This window comes from Anser brachyrhynchus (assembly GCF_964034855.1).
Source record: "Anser brachyrhynchus genome assembly, chromosome: Z".
Lineage (NCBI taxonomy): Eukaryota > Metazoa > Chordata > Aves > Anseriformes > Anatidae > Anser > Anser brachyrhynchus.
In genome coordinates, this window is record NC_137697.1 from 15,005,025 (window position 1) to 15,020,580 (window position 15,556).

Below are 15,556 nucleotides of genomic sequence, written 5' to 3' on the forward strand. Positions count from 1 at the left end.
GTAGTGAACAAAGGAAGTAGTTATTTTGGGGAGTAACCTCTTGAACAGAAAAATCAAAAAGTAGCATTAATCGCTTTCAGAGCGTTAAGTCCTCCAATACAAATAACCTCGTGGCTGCAGGTTCTAGCCCCGATATCTTGCTGAGCAAATTCAGATTGAAAGAAAACAAACTTCAGATTTTGGTATGGCTGTAATTCCTACTTCTTCAGCTTCATTTTAGTAATAAATCTTTCTCCATCCTATGAAACAGTGTTCATCAGTTTGTTAAATTCCATTGCTGTGTTTGGGACATCTTCTCTACTGGAAAGTGTATCACAGTGTATATATACATGCTGTGTGCATATGGAAGACCTAAGTACTGTGTCTGCAGAGAATGACTGAAGTTTGTTGCTAAGAAATGCCGTCCTGTCTGTTTTCCAGGGAAACTGTTGTGGGACCGTGCTAGGAATTGCATTGCAGAGCAAATCGAGCTCAATGCTTTTCCATTTTTCCTTCTTCCTCTCCATCTTCAAGTTTCAAAAATGTTTTTTAAAGTCAGGTCTACAGCAGTGGGAAGGAGTAGAAGTGAATAACATAGGTAGAGAGGAGGAACTCCTTAAACTGATAATGCTGCTGAGAAGATAGAATATGGAACTGTTTCAGCGAGTCACCTACCAAGACTAGGGTAGCTTCTGACCCTTTCTTCCTCTGTAGTGGCGTATGTAGCTGTTTATTCAGGGCCTAGGTATTTAAATTACCTAACATGTTTCTGTGCTCGCTGTCACTCCAGTTCTAATGTTAGTACTTGATCTAAGATTATTTTAGTGGCAAATTCAAGATCCTACTTGCATATAATCTTTTATGGACTCTTTGCCATTTGACTTTAAAAAAAAAAAATCAATGTAGTTTTTCATGTTTAAAAGCATATTAAACACTTCAGAGTTTTGTAGATTATGGCTGAGTTAGATTTCTAACCAAACTGAAAATCTTGGAGTAATCACAGCCTGTGAAGCTGAAAGTCAAAGCTGATACTTTACTGCATAAAAATAAAACCATGCAGGGATAATTTGAATAAAATCTCTGTAATGCAGAATTTAAGTTTCTCCAGCGCTATTCTAAATAAAATGCAAAAATCTGGTTAATTCCACTGCTTCATGAATCACTCTCACTGTTTCCTAGTAATGATTATTCTTTTAATCACGCACTAGTGGCATTGGCATCTAAGAAGCTGAGGAAGATAAACAACCTATCTGTACTTCTACATCTCTTCAGGTGGCTTCAGGAGGATATCACTTGAGGATGTTATTTTTGGGGGAGTCACTTTCAGAAATGTAGGAAAACATCAGTTAAGCCAAGAAAGTGTTCCCAGTTGAGTGTGTTTGTTGGTAGTGAACTTCTGTGCTAAAGATTTCAAGGGTCGAATACAAATGAATAAAATACAGCCACAGAAGCAAAAGTCATGCTGTTAGTCTCCAGATCTACTTACTGATGGAAGACAACTTTTTTCTTTTTTTTTTAAAGGTGGGGGGAGCAGAGGTGAGGTATTTGGGGGAGCAATTTAAAAAGCTGAAAGCATGCTTATGTGTTCATGCTTTTTCTTTGAAGCTGTGGACTTCACTGAATGTTGCTATCTCAGCTGAAGCAACGTTTGAGGATACTGTGCAAATGATTAATAACCTATCTGTACCTTTCTGGGTCCTATAGCATGGGTTGACTGCGTGGCCATTCTTAAAACCGTGCTTTCCCTGGTGATATCACTGGTCTTAAATGGTAATTAATGACTGACTGGCAACATATAAGAAATCGGAACCTACTAGCTTGAATGCTGGCAGTCAATGTCTGACAATGTAAGTCTTAATAATTTTAAAATATATTCTTTCAACATGAACATTTTTCTCAATTAAATGTGAAGCCTGGAGAGTACATTTACGGAAGTGAACTCTTGGACTGTATGCATAAAGCCTGGGACGTAATAAATCCACTGGATATCTCTGTTTCAGAATGAGCAAATAAATTAGCTTCTGGAAATTGACGTGTACTGTAAAGATCCCAACAGAGTTTTGAGAAACTCTGAACAGGGAGGTTTGTTTTTGTTGCCGTATCAGAGGTTTGGGGTTTGCTTCTTTCCACTTCTGTGAGAGTTTGTGTTGTTTGACTGTGGGCTCTAGTAGGCAAATTCTTGTAGAGTTTGACTGCAGCAGCTTAAAATGGTACTGTCCGTGTGCACAGCCATGGCAGCGTGGATGGAAAGGGAAGCACATTTGTTTGCATTGTCCCAGTTTACCCCAGTATAAATAATACCCGTGTAACCTTTACCTGGCAAGTAAAATTGATTTGGTATTGTTACTTGTCCAAAACCAAGTAGCTGTTCTTTTTGAAGTTATGTGAATGTATCGTGTGTATATATATGTGATTTATTTATGATATATCTCTATATATAAAAACAGCAAATGCTACGAGGAGAGAAGGTAGATGTAATAAGAAACTGGCAAAGACAATTATAAAGAAAGTTTTGATGTGTTTCTAATGGAAACTAAAGATAAGTACTAGGATAGTAGGAAAATGGAAAAGAAGTAACGTGGTCACTACTTGCCCTGAGCATCTTTTCCAGCACTAATGAATGAGGATCTCCTGTTACTTAAAGCATGAGGTTTCATTCTAAGGTGGAGCTCATTCTGTTGCTGTGCGAACCTGCTAAAATATGGGTTTGCTTTTAGAATGTTCAAAAATAGTCTAAGGCATTTTATATAAGAAACTTATGGGCAGATAATTCATGAGAAGAATCTGAAGTCACACACTTTTAAATATTTAATACTGACAAACATCCAAGATGGAATAAATACTGATACTGAGTATTTTAAAACAAGCCCCAGAGAAACACAAACATGAATTTTAAGTGTATCACAATATTTCTATGTAAGTTCATTTTTTAAGAGAACATGATGATAGAGAGATCATTGCCATTGAAAATGTCTCCTCTGCCTGAAGTAAACAAATATATGCCAATGCTCTAGATAATTCTTGTATGTTTGGCACGCATCTCACTGAAAATACCTTAGGAGCTTATCCTATAACCAGTGCTGTTTAATGCAGTTCTCTCAATAAGCAACTAAATGCTTTTTTTTAATAATACTTGTAGTTTCAGCTGTGTGAGACTACTTCCTTTTCTAAGACAGAGAGGTCATTTCTTTTTGTGCTTGTAGGTTAGCATGAATTATAAATCTTTCTTATGAGTCACTGTATCAAAGTATCAAATTAAAGAAAATTACCTGAGGGCTGCAGTTGAAATAAGTGTTTTTGAAGTTCCAATCAAAAATACTAGTGTCTGCAGAACTTGTGTTCTTGATCTGTGCTTATCCCTGTTTACAAATTTCATGTTTTTCACAAGTTTATTTTTTTCATTCCCCGATTCTTTTAGATCAATAAAAAGATAACATTGGTAAATTTAGCTGCTCTGATTTTGTTTTAATGATAGTATGTCTGAAAGTTTGAGTTACAACAGTAACTTTATCCTGGTCAAAACCAATACTATTACTTTGGGGAGGAGATTTCATAGAAAACTTTGAGGAATGCAGAAAAGAGATTTTTTGGGGTAGTTCATAGTTCAGCCAAACATAGGTGCAGTTGGCACGATCTGAAGTGTATTACTCACATTAAAATAATATCACTACTTATTTTCAATATATTTTATGGCCTTAAAGTCCCAGATGGACCAAATCTGTCTCTACTCTAATTTCAACTACCATGTAGGTATATGCACCAGAATACTTGGGTAATGTAATAGTGGGAAGCAGCTGAAAATCAGGGCAGATTTTTTGTTCCATGCTGTGGTTTATGTTGTCATGTTGGTCATTTCTTTCTGTACTTCCTTAGATACAAAATTGCTTTCAGTGTTCAAAATAGCACGGTGGCTTAATCAGTAAAGTGATGATACTTTACAAAATCTTGCAAAATGATTGCTCTACACGGCCTTGATGGAAGGAAAAGATTTCTTGTAGCTGGAAAGCATGGCAGTCCTGAAAAGTGCTATCCTTAGGTCAGAAGTTGCTGATAATTTCAAAAAGAAATTCGAGAAGTGAGAAGTCGGTAGACTGCTGGAAGGCAGAAGTGAAATCACCACCTCCAAATTCCGATTATTTCCTTGATTTGAATCCGAAACATTGTCTGACTTTTTGCAATGCATGCGGGTTTGCTTTATTATTATTTTTCCCCTGTGCAACTTTCCCTGTACTGGTTACTGAAGCTGTTGATCTAGAGAGTCGTGGGTGTAGTCCAAGTGGGATGCAGTAGCCAGCATGAAGAGCTGCACGTACTCAGCAGAGGGTTCAGGAAGCAAAGGGTTGACAGAGTTCTTGATGGCCCACAAAACCTGATGGAGGCTGGCAGCTGTACATCGGCAGTCACTGTCTTAACCCAAGTCTGAAGGTAACGGGGGCATCTCTATTTATACAAATCAGACCAATGTCTTCTTCAAAGCAAGGCATTGCACTTTTATATCAAGTACTGATGCTTTGTCATGAATCTGGACTTAGTAGGACCACATACGTTTTGCTAGATAAAAAGAAATTTTACTTGCTGCATTTATTAGTATTGTTTCACAGGGAGGAAAAAAAAAATGATATCCAGCTGACTGAATAGCTCTTACTTGTTGCATCTTCCCTCAAATACTGTATAAATGTTTAATACTATTTCTAGTTACTGATGCACAGTATGTCTTAAGGGAATTTGACTATTTTTCTATGAGTGTGCTTTGCTAAGTAATATATGCCTGTGCTCCCACATCTTTTTAGATTTACGTAATGCTATTTGTATATTTTATGGCAGGGTGCCCATCGTTTTTTGAAACTTTTTTTTCCTAGGTGCTTGCTTGCAGGAGAATGTGTTGTCTGGCATCCTGGGAGAGGATGGCTCTCCTGAAACCTGGATGCAAGGACTTTTTAACCAAATTCTGTTTCCTTCATGGATCACTGTATCCTTTCTCAAATTACTGGTGACAAAAGGGGGCTGTTGTAAAATGATGTTTCTTTAATGGTATGCATTCACACTACTTACTATATGAATGTGTTTGCAGTTTTTGTGTCAAGTTTTAAGCAAATGCTGAAGATATCCCTTTTCCTTTATCCAGACCCATAAGAAAGAGGTGTGAATTCACTGCTTTTTCTCTGACAATATGCAATTTAGTATCAAGAATTATATTTCTAAAGTGTGCCTGCTATAAGTTAAAAAACTTGAGAACATCATTAAAAATGGCATAGGAATGTAGCAAAGATCCTCTCTCAGGAATAGACTGAGAATAATAACAAAAAAAGTATATGTATTTTTTTAAGGAGTAGTCCATATACTTGCTGTCCCATAGTCAGCTTCCTTGCCTTGTTGTCACAGGTGTATTTGTTTATTACTCTTTTTTTAATTGCAATTGCTTGAGTTACGTTACTAAATACTCTCCTCATCAGATAAGATAAAATAAGTGCATGAATCTTTATATTCTATGGATTTTAAAGAAACTGAGACAGGAGATGCTGAGACCATAACCATTTTTAGCCGTATGCTTGCAGAAGTTTTGAATGCCTTTTCCTGCCATTTGTTTTGTCATGCTAGCTTGTTATTATCTTACAAAAATAAACATTTAATAGCAGCAGCCATTGTTAAGAGTGGGTGTAGTTACTGTATGCTTGGCCTGTGTCTAGACTAGTTGATGGACATCCCCAGGTATTCGCTCCCAGTTGCACAGAGAGGTAGTGCTCTCCCCATACGGCACACAGAATTTTGTGTGGCATGCAAGAGCACTATATGTGCCAGAGCTTAGGAACTGAAGATCCTCAGTCCCTCTGGAAGGCAAGAGCAGAGAGAACCTCTGACTTTCTGCTGATCAGAAATAACCCATCCATGATGGATCTACCATGTGCGTGAAGGGGTTTAGTATGTCTGTATAGGTTGGTGTTTCTTCACCCAGCAGTTACTCAAAATAGAGTGGCAAGGTGGTTTTTTTTACTTTATTTCTGCACCCTAGGAAAGATTTTTATGCCAGAGTCAGAAATATATGCAAAACTGTCTAGTCCTGTTTGGCTGTTGGAGCAAAGTTCAGCGTATGCATGAGTATTTGCAGGACAAGGACATTTGAATAGTGTCTGGTGATCAGTGTCAGTGAGTGAGACGGACCTCTCTTTAGCATGGTTTAGTGCTTCTTTAATACAGCTTATTGAATCTCCGTATCATAAAGAGTCAAATCCATGATACTAATTCCAGTGTAACTCAGTTTTTTTCTTCTCACCTTATATAGCTTGTATGTATACTTAACAAATTAGAGTATAAGATTCCAAAAGTTGAATACCAAATAACAAAGCCAGACACAGGCAAGATACATAAGAAAATAAATTGAGATGATTAACGTACTAGGGTCCTGCTTCGTGCATCCTTAAATGCTGCTTTTGTCCAACTAGTAGATGACAATTTGTTACAATGCCATGAAACATAACCCTGGGGAGAAATCTGATTTTTACCCTGGATGCATGGCATTCAAATCATTCTTCAGAAACAACCAGAGCGAACTTGTTAAAAGTCTTTCTGTGTCTCTGGGCTCCTTCTGTAAGGCTGTGGATTGGTGGGTTTTATAACTTTTTGAACTTAGCTCTAAGTCACTTACAGATTTATTGTTTGTTTCGAAAAGAATAAGTTTGGTTATCCATTTGCCTTGCATACCATTTGCAGTCTAACCAGTTATTTAAACTTAAAAATTTTAGACTGTTATGTTTGTTTGCTAGAAATAATGTTTATAACGTTGTATTTTTTTATTTGCTGTCTTATGTGGCTTACTTCTATGATCTTTTGCTGAGTGTACTTTAAAATTCTCATTCTAGGAGCAATCTTGGAACAGCTAATATCTGCTGATAATTCTACAGTTTTGAGCAGTGCCAGAATGGTCCAAATTTTTTTCTTTTAAGTCCTTCAGAAATTATTTAATAGGTTGTAGCTTTGGAAAATCTGTGTAGCTAGTCCTGTCCAAGTTACTTCTTTTTACACTTATTTACCCCATCCGTTTTGAAGTGGGATTGTATTGTGCATGGTTTTATCTTCTCATCCCTATCATCTTTAGCTGATTCAGAGTATAACTTTTATTTTAAATGTCTGATGTTCTTATCTGTTGAGGCTAGGGGAGTCAAATTGTCTAAGAAAGTTTATCCCATGCATTATGGGTGGAGGCAGTCATCCAACATGCAGTAGGCAATTTCAGCTTTGAAGCAGGACAGACATGAACTCAAAACAGCATGAATGTTCTTATACATTTAGTATATGGGTACGCAATAAACCGACTGCATTGGGAACTATGGCTCCTGTTTTGGGTTTTATCATACCTTTTATCCCATTTTTCTGCCAATGATTTTAGATTTCTACATCAGCAAGGATGACATGTATTTTGACCTGACCTCTTCTGAATCTAGGCCAATTACATTTCACCTAATACTCTTGTTTTGGGGTATGACAGACTTAAAGAAACTGAAGCCGAAGTTCAGTTTGGTGCTTAAGAGATTAAACTGTGTAACACCAGTGAAGAATTTGATTGTTAAAAGTGTAGTTGAGTTAGGTGGTGCATGACCAAGCGAGTACTTGGTCTTTTACTTCAGCGCAAGAGAGCAGAGGGCTCAGATGGACTAGCCTATGGAAAAGTCCCTTTCTGATACTCTACGCATGCAATCCTGTGACTTTGTGTAGATGAATTAATTGCATAGTTGACTGTCAGTGAGCATTCATATTGCAATCTTTGTTTTTAATGACATTACTGCAGTTCTTGGAGTAGTGCCCAGTAGTGTGTCACACAGGGATGGGCGCAGGACACGCACATTCTCTTCTGTTGCCCCAGCATGAACTGGGCATGAACTGGATCCTTCTCTCTGGGTATCTGGAGTTTGTCATATAGTAATAAACGTATTGAATCCTTGTGTAAGCTCTGTTATCACGCTTAGATATGTTCGAATACATTGTTATGAGAAAAGAATTAAGCTGCATAACTGTTAGTGGCCTTGGGTCTCCATCAATATAAACAGTTGTGTATTTCTCATGAGACTGTTCTTCCAGAAATTCTACTCAATAATGGAATAATCTTTTAACTGTACAGAGATAAAATACCAATCTCCCTCTGCAAACCTTCTGGTATGAAAACAAAGTGTTTGATAGATCCTGTAAAGGAACTGCTGTTTTTATGTTTTGAAAATAGCACGTGGATACCTTGGTGCATTTGAGTTAGTATTGAAAGATTAAGTAACAGCAGGAGGGATTAGAGAGACCTAGGAGTTTCCGTCATATTCACTTCAGATGTCTGACTGCTTTCCTAGGAAGCCAGCAGAACAGAAGTGCATGTCACTGCTTTTCTGGTAAGCATCCGTTGCAGACAGAGGCCAGCATTTCTAGTCCTGCTTTGTAGGAGGGCTTATTTTCAGTGGTACCGAATAGTCCCTATGACTAGGTGGCTTCAGAGCAAGCAATCCAGCTAACTTTTTTTAATACTTGAGATAAGTAGATTTGACTTCTTAGGGGTTAGAAAATGCAGGCAGATGGTATACCTTCATAACTTTAGACATCTGTCTTCTGAAGGTCTGAGTCTTTGAGTGGTCCTTCATCACCAGGGCTTACGAGATTCTGCTGGAGCTGATGGCTCAGTTTGTACATTTCTTCTGTGTCCTGTTACTGGTGAAACGTTTTCTTTGACAAATGTACCTTTTGACATGTCAGTCAGATACGCTTGGCTGTAGTGGCCTTTGAGGGCAAATGACTTTATAGGGAGAGAAGATGAGGGATTTAACCAAACTGAGTAGGTAATGAATATTACTAAACTAGCGGAGGCTCAGCAGCTTTGGGTTTACAATCAAATAACAATTTTTTTTCTGCTATGTTTTCATATTCTATGGATTTTTTTTCCCTTTTACAGAAAAATCATGGAAGAAATAGCGTAGGCTCTAGCTATTAAAACTAATTTGCCATGAAAATGCAATGGCTGTCACCTAACGGTGTTTTCCACAATGGTTTCTCACACTGTTGTCTGGAATCCAGAGATCAGTGGAGGTTCCACAGAAGCCTTCCTGGTATTTAGTTTTGTCTGTTTCATTACTTCACAGGCCCCATTTATTCTTTTTCTGTGTTTTTTTCTAGCATGTAAATGTATATATAATCAGTAAGTATGCTTCAAAATGTATGTAGAAGATGCATGTTAATATGCTTGAGGTAAATAGAAAGGTGTTTCTAACACAAAATATTTTGCAGTGATTCATCAAAGTGACAATCTTGTTGGTGTGAGGGAAAGGCAAGCCATAAATGCAGAGCACCACTCAATACATTCTCCTTGTGAGCTTCAGGGGACAGTGTGTTGGCCAAATGTAACGGTCTGTGTTGTTCTCAAGGGAAGATGATGAAGAGCTATTGGAGAAGCCAAGGGAGCTAGGAAAAAGGGAATACTATTTATTGTTTCCCCTTTTTTATTTGTCAGCTACTCTAATAGAAGAATGGAACTTAATTTCACACTTACATAACTTTTGGCTGAAATCCCTGTAACTATTTTAGGAAGCCAGATTCATTAGTCTCTGTGAAGTAGTGTGTTTAGTACTGTCTTTTTGTGGCAGTTGTTGCCATTTAGAGTTAGGTCGAGAGAGTTTCCTGTTAAGTTTTTCATTGTAAAGGAAGGTGTCATACTTCATCTTTTGCTTTGTTAGGATGGACACAGATGGTTAGGCGATGGATGCCTGCAATAGTTGTTCAGGAAGAAAAGGAGCAGAAGACTGGCAGGAGGTCAGACTGTGTCTTGCCTGCCCATCCTGATCTGATTTTAATGGTCTTGATAACAGTACAAATATTTAATTGCTAAAGAAACTCTAAGCACTACTGCAAATGTTAGTGGCCAGAAGTTATCTAAAACACTAGTAGCTGGCCTTCGTAGTCGAGCGAATTTGCACTGAGAAGAATATAGGATTCCTCCCATACTCTTTCCTTCTCATTCGCTGCTTTTCCCATCTAACTCCGGGCTCTCCTCCTCACAACCTGCTGTTAAATGCATCAATTGTTCCCTGATAGAGCTCCTGTGTGACCACTTTTCTTCATCAATATTTACTATAGCTGTGGTCATCGTTTGACTGCTGCTGGTATGCAAGTCACCTTTACAAACGTGTTTCAGACAAGTATTTGAAAAAGAGTTACTCAGCAGTTAATTTTCCTCCCTACAATTGGGTATTTGTGGATATGGCAGACAGAGCTTCCCTTTTACTGGTGAATTGATTCTTTCCTATTTCAGAACTTTCAGACCTCTTTCCTGTTTTCCTATTGCTAACAAGAAAATCTGGTCCAATGTGTTTTTTGGATAAAGCTGTTCACCCAAATAAGATAGCAGAGAAGCCAAGACATTTAACTAACAGTTTCTAAGCATTGAGAAACTCAGGAAAATGTACTGGAGCTACCATTCAGCTTTTTTACTACTGTTATATGACATTTGTAAGAAAAATACTTGCAAAGAATTAGTATTAAATTCAGTGAGCTGCTCAGAAGTAAAGTTTGTTTGTATCTTTCACAATAGTTCACTGATTAATGTGTGTATTGCATACCTCGTATTAAAATATTGAATCATTAATCCATAGAAATCCAGTTGTTAATAGTCTAACTAGTTCAATTACTGTTTGCAAGCCTTCAAAATTAGGACAGAAGCACAGGACAAAGTTTTGTCTTCTGTATTTCACAAGATTTCGTTAGACATGTATGTTCCCATACAGTGCATTAATCTTAGCTTTGTAGTTCATGAAGCAATTAATTCACAGTGAAAAATGCAGTTATTAAGATGCATACCACTGAAATTCATTAAAAAACAGTATTTATCAGCTGTGTATCTGTAAAACTACTTAAAAAAAGAATTTAAAGGATGCTTAATGCTGTCTTCTTGGTTTGACAGAGCAATGACTTCAAAAGTTGCTGTTTTCTTTTTCCTAGAAAAAGCCTTGTATTCTTTTTGGTTGATCCATGAAAAGCTGAAAGATTTAAGAGCAAAGTCTTTGATTCCTGATGAAGCAGGAGGTGGTATGTCAAGAAATGTCAGGCTCCCTAGCCCAAGCTAGCACATTAACTGAGATTAGTGACCTGCTCTTTAGCTTTGAATTGCTGTTCAAATCAAGTACCACCTGACAGTCACTTACATCATTACCTTGACTCAAGAACAGCTTTTGCTGTATCAAGATCAGGATGCCCTGTATCTTCTTGCAGGGTCAAATCCTCTGTGGTGTGCCCTGTGGGTTTTTTACTGTTTTTGTTTAGTACTAAGTTACAGCAATACAGGGACTGACAGCCCAGTCACATGGGCAAACCTAAGTTTGACTAGAATATTTTTTTTTGTTTTAGATTAAAAATAAAGAAACAAAACCTCTGTAGGTTCAGGACACAAAATGAGGGTGTCTGCCAGTATACAGGAGACTTAATGGAAAAAATATTTTTCCTGTCAATGCACAGACTCAACAGCATAAGAATACATAACAAATTATAATTTTAGCCGAGTTTGAGTTAAAATATGAAGCTTTCTGGAACGTTTTGGAAACTGTTCTATGAAAACTCACACGTTACTTAAAATCTGCAAAAAAAAAAATTGGTTTTGCTAAGCAAAAGCTTTCAGACTTGGTCTTTCCACCTGCATGTAAGAAAAGCACAAGAGTTCTTTGTGCAGGCAAGAGCAGATTGGTTTAACTGTCACATGAGAGGAAGATAGTTGCTTCTAGTTTTTAGAGAACAAGTACAAATTGTGAAGCCTTTGCTGTTGTATTACATTGTTCATGAATTTGAGTCCAAGGGCCTCTAAAAGACTTTTTAATATCTGTTGGGAACTCTAATAAGGCTTATATAAGAAATAACATACTGTGTCATTCTTTCACTGCTGGGATAGTGTTTTCTCTCTTGTATACAAAGCAACTGAATATCTTGTATTCATGCAATTGAAATGGTTTTTGTCATGGAATATCTAATACAAAAAACAAACTAACCTATATTTTTAATTTGCACCTGTATTTTTTGGAGCTTTGTTTTTCTTATGTAGATGAAGATTTTTGTCTTTGGACTTTACATTTTTTTCCCCAGACAAAAAAAAAAATAATCAAACCTGTATAAGAATAGACAACAGGTCTGCCTCTCCCCCTTCCCCCCATTTTAAGCTTCTGGCATGTTTGAACTTTTCCTGTTGCTGTAATGTCTTTTCTGTGAATGAAGAATCACTAGTTCTTGTGTCTTTTTCTAGAAAGTAACAGTATAATTTCAGTGCCAGAACAAAAATAATTTCTATGTCACTTGCTTTAGTTTTGAAGTTAAGGCTTACCACTTAACATCTGAAAAAAAAATTCTTTGGTCAATTGTTTTTCTATTTTTAAACTTTAATCATTCTTTAATCATTAAACACGGTTCTGAGTATCTAAAATGGGTTATTAATGGTAGGTTTAAATGTTGCTTGAAAGAAAATGTATTTTGTTTACAGTATCCATCTGCTTATTACATTTCAGCACTGAACAGGAAGAGTTATTTCCTGTCTCAGAATACTTTGTTTCCTTTGTCTCTACAATAAGAGAAGAAAAAACATCATGCATTCTCTTTCTGATCAGTGAAATGCTCTCATTATTCCAAGTCCAGATTTGTAATAAATGAACCTCAGTAATGTAGTGCTGGTGAAGAAAGATGTTGTAATTTTAACATCTTTTTATTCCAGGGAATGTTGTAGGGAAAGTTTTAGGTCACGCTGTCATGCAGTCACCCAGTACATAAATGCAGTTGTGATTGCATAGCTAAACATTTTAGATGTTGAAGACTGCAGGCATGAAAGCTGCAGCTGTAAATATGTAGTTGCTTCTCGTTGTAACTAAGTTATTATCTAGCAGTTATCACCTTCCACTTAAGAGTTGTGACTTTATTTTTTTGAAATAAAACTTCATCATGAGAGTTGGCTTAATTAGGCTTGCTTATTTTTAAAGACAGCCAACATCAAGAAGGTGGGCGGGGATCATGTGCTACTGCTTAAGAATGTGGTTTTCTTGGTGATTTAGCAGATAGCTCAACAGAATCAGGAAATCTTCCAGACTGCTCATATTTCTTTTTCAGTGTCTGAGAAGGGTTTTTTTTCTTTATTTCCTGTTGTTGCCAGCAATCACAGGCAGCTACATTGCTGTAGGTCAAAAAAGTACAAGCCAGATGGATTACACTTTCATTTTACAGATGTGAACTTGCTGTGAATTTTGCTATAATTGTAGCTGACTAGGAGTGCTTTTGAGTCATCAGTCACTCAAAGCAACTCTCAAGGACACTTGCATTACTTTTGTGACTTCTGTGCCTGGTTTAAACGTACTTTGTGTATTAGTTTACAAGCCCTCTTTTTTTTTGAGGAGTTCATGTATGGGAAGAGGCACTACATAGTTGCATGCTTTTGCATCCAATGAAGATGTGAGTTTTTCATTTATACTCATTTTGCAAATTGTTTTTGAAATAGAGATGGCAAGCTTTGAACTGCCAATGCATGCATGAACAACACTTCTGAAACTTTTGGAGAATGGCCTAACATATAGGGTAATTTTTGTATTGGTTTAATATTTGCCAATTCCATTTTTATTCCAATAATTGACATTATAATTCCAATTATTCCATTTTTAGTGGTTGTCCAATACAAGCAATAAATACATTTTTTGAGGAGTATTTCTTTAAGATGTATGCTGCAGAGTGAAGAATAGCAAATTAGTTGCAGCAATTCTTAAGAGAGTTGCTGCAATCAGTTGGAATTAATGTTTTTTTTAGTAGATTCATTGTAAGGAGAGGGAGAATAGGTTGGTACAAAGATTAAGAATGCTATAGTATTATACTTAACTAAAAATAACTGTATATTTTTTTTTTCTTTGCTGTAGTCGTGACATGGAGAATAAAGAAACCTTGAGGGGGCTGCAGAAAATGGATGACCGCCCAGAAGAGCGCATGATCAGGGAGAAACTCAAGGCAACGTGTATGCCAGCTTGGAAACATGAATGGCTGGAAAGAAGAAGCAGGAGAGGCCCTGTGGTAAGCAGCATTGAAGGGCGGGTGTTATCTGTAACAACTATTACAAATAAAAGTTCCTTAAGATTTTCTTTTAGAAACCTATTTATCTTAACAGTTTGCAGGCTCTTAACTGTGATCCTCTTGTTCATTTTTTTAGTCTGTTTAACAGGAAACTGTGGTTCACTTTCTTAAAGGTACACTTTCAGAAACAAACGTATAGCTGCTCTGCTGGTTTTGTAGTATGGAGTACTGCTGTGGCAATACTGCCCTCTTATGTCAACAACAAAAGTAACTGTTTTTCATTCGGTAAAAAACTGAGTGCAAAACTGCACGCTAGTATTCTGTACTGCCTTCATTCTTAAAGGTTTTATGGCTTTATTTCCATAGTTTGAGAAAGTTAAATTGAGGTTTTCAGCATGTTGTAATGTAAGCATATGGAATTTTTGTTAGATAGGAAAAATGAAACAAACAGCAAACAAACAAACAAAAAAAAAAACCTGCAAGCATACTAGAAACAGGGAAAAGCAAATCTGAGTAGCTCCTTCACATAAGTCTTAACTCTGATAAACTTTGGATGCCAGAGAACCTCATTAGCCTTTTTCAGTGTGTTTTTTTTTTGTATAAATGGCTCAGAAATAGTTTTAGAATCATAGAGTATTCTGAGCCGGAAGGCACCTGCAAAGATCATTGTGTCCAACTCCTGGCTCCACACAGCACCACCCGAAAATAAAATCAGATATCTGAGAGCATTGTCCAAACCCTCCTTGAACTCCAGCAGGTTCAGTGACCGCTGCCCTGCGGAGCCTGTCCCAGAGCCTGACCACCCTCTGGGTGAAGGACCTTTCCCTAACACCCAGCCTGAGCTTTCCCATTGCAGCCCCCATGCTCTTCCCTCAGGTTCTTTCTTAAGTAATTTTATTTTTAAGAAATTGCAGACAGATCAACCCCCAAACTTATTAAACAATTCTTACACCAACGTTAAGTATAATGCTAGTTAATCAATAGCAATTAGTTGCATGCAAATGTGGTTGCACTCGTCAATGTGACTCCCAGTGTCACTTGACGGGAGCGCTAATTTAAAGCTAAGATCATCTGACATAGTACACAAGTGTACTGAAATAAAAGAAAAATGGTCTATTGGTAAGTTTCTGTAATAAAAAAGAATGCTGAAAATACGTAACAGTGCACAAAAAAAGCAATACCTCAAAACCTCTAACACAAAACAGTTCTTAATTTTTTTGAACGTATCTTATTATTGCATAGCTTGAAATAGTTATTGCTATACTACAGAAATAGTTATTGCATAGCTTGAAATTATGTTTCTCTGTTTAGCTCACTTTCTTTGAGGTGTCTGGGTTTTTACTGTAACTTTCTATGCTCCAGATTCTCATTTACTAGTATTTTAATATTCAACATCTCTCAAGCAATAGCAACTGGTAACTGTGACTTGTCCATATGTCCAAACTCCTCATTGTCGTATTTTCCCTTCAGCCTGCTGAAACTCGATGCATTTCTGGACAACAGCGTTGCTATGGTTAGATCAGTTAAATCC

General features: G+C 37.0%; 1 protein-coding gene across 7 annotated transcripts in view; it reads left to right on the top strand.

Moving 5' to 3' along the window:
- Positions 1-15,556, top strand: part of MAP3K1 (mitogen-activated protein kinase kinase kinase 1) — a 60,025-nt gene that overhangs the window by 20,933 nt on the left and 23,536 nt on the right. For 5 of the 7 annotated variants that reach the window (XM_080574621.1, XM_080574626.1, XM_080574627.1 and 2 more), the window contains exon 2: positions 13,875-14,025. In XM_080574621.1, the coding sequence (XP_080430747.1) occupies positions 13,875-14,025 (151 nt within the window). Of the gene's footprint in view, positions 1-8,316; positions 8,349-8,372; positions 13,420-13,874; positions 14,026-15,556 lie in introns of those variants that run through there. The other 2 variants (XM_080574622.1, XM_080574625.1) reach the window with 2 other exon arrangements.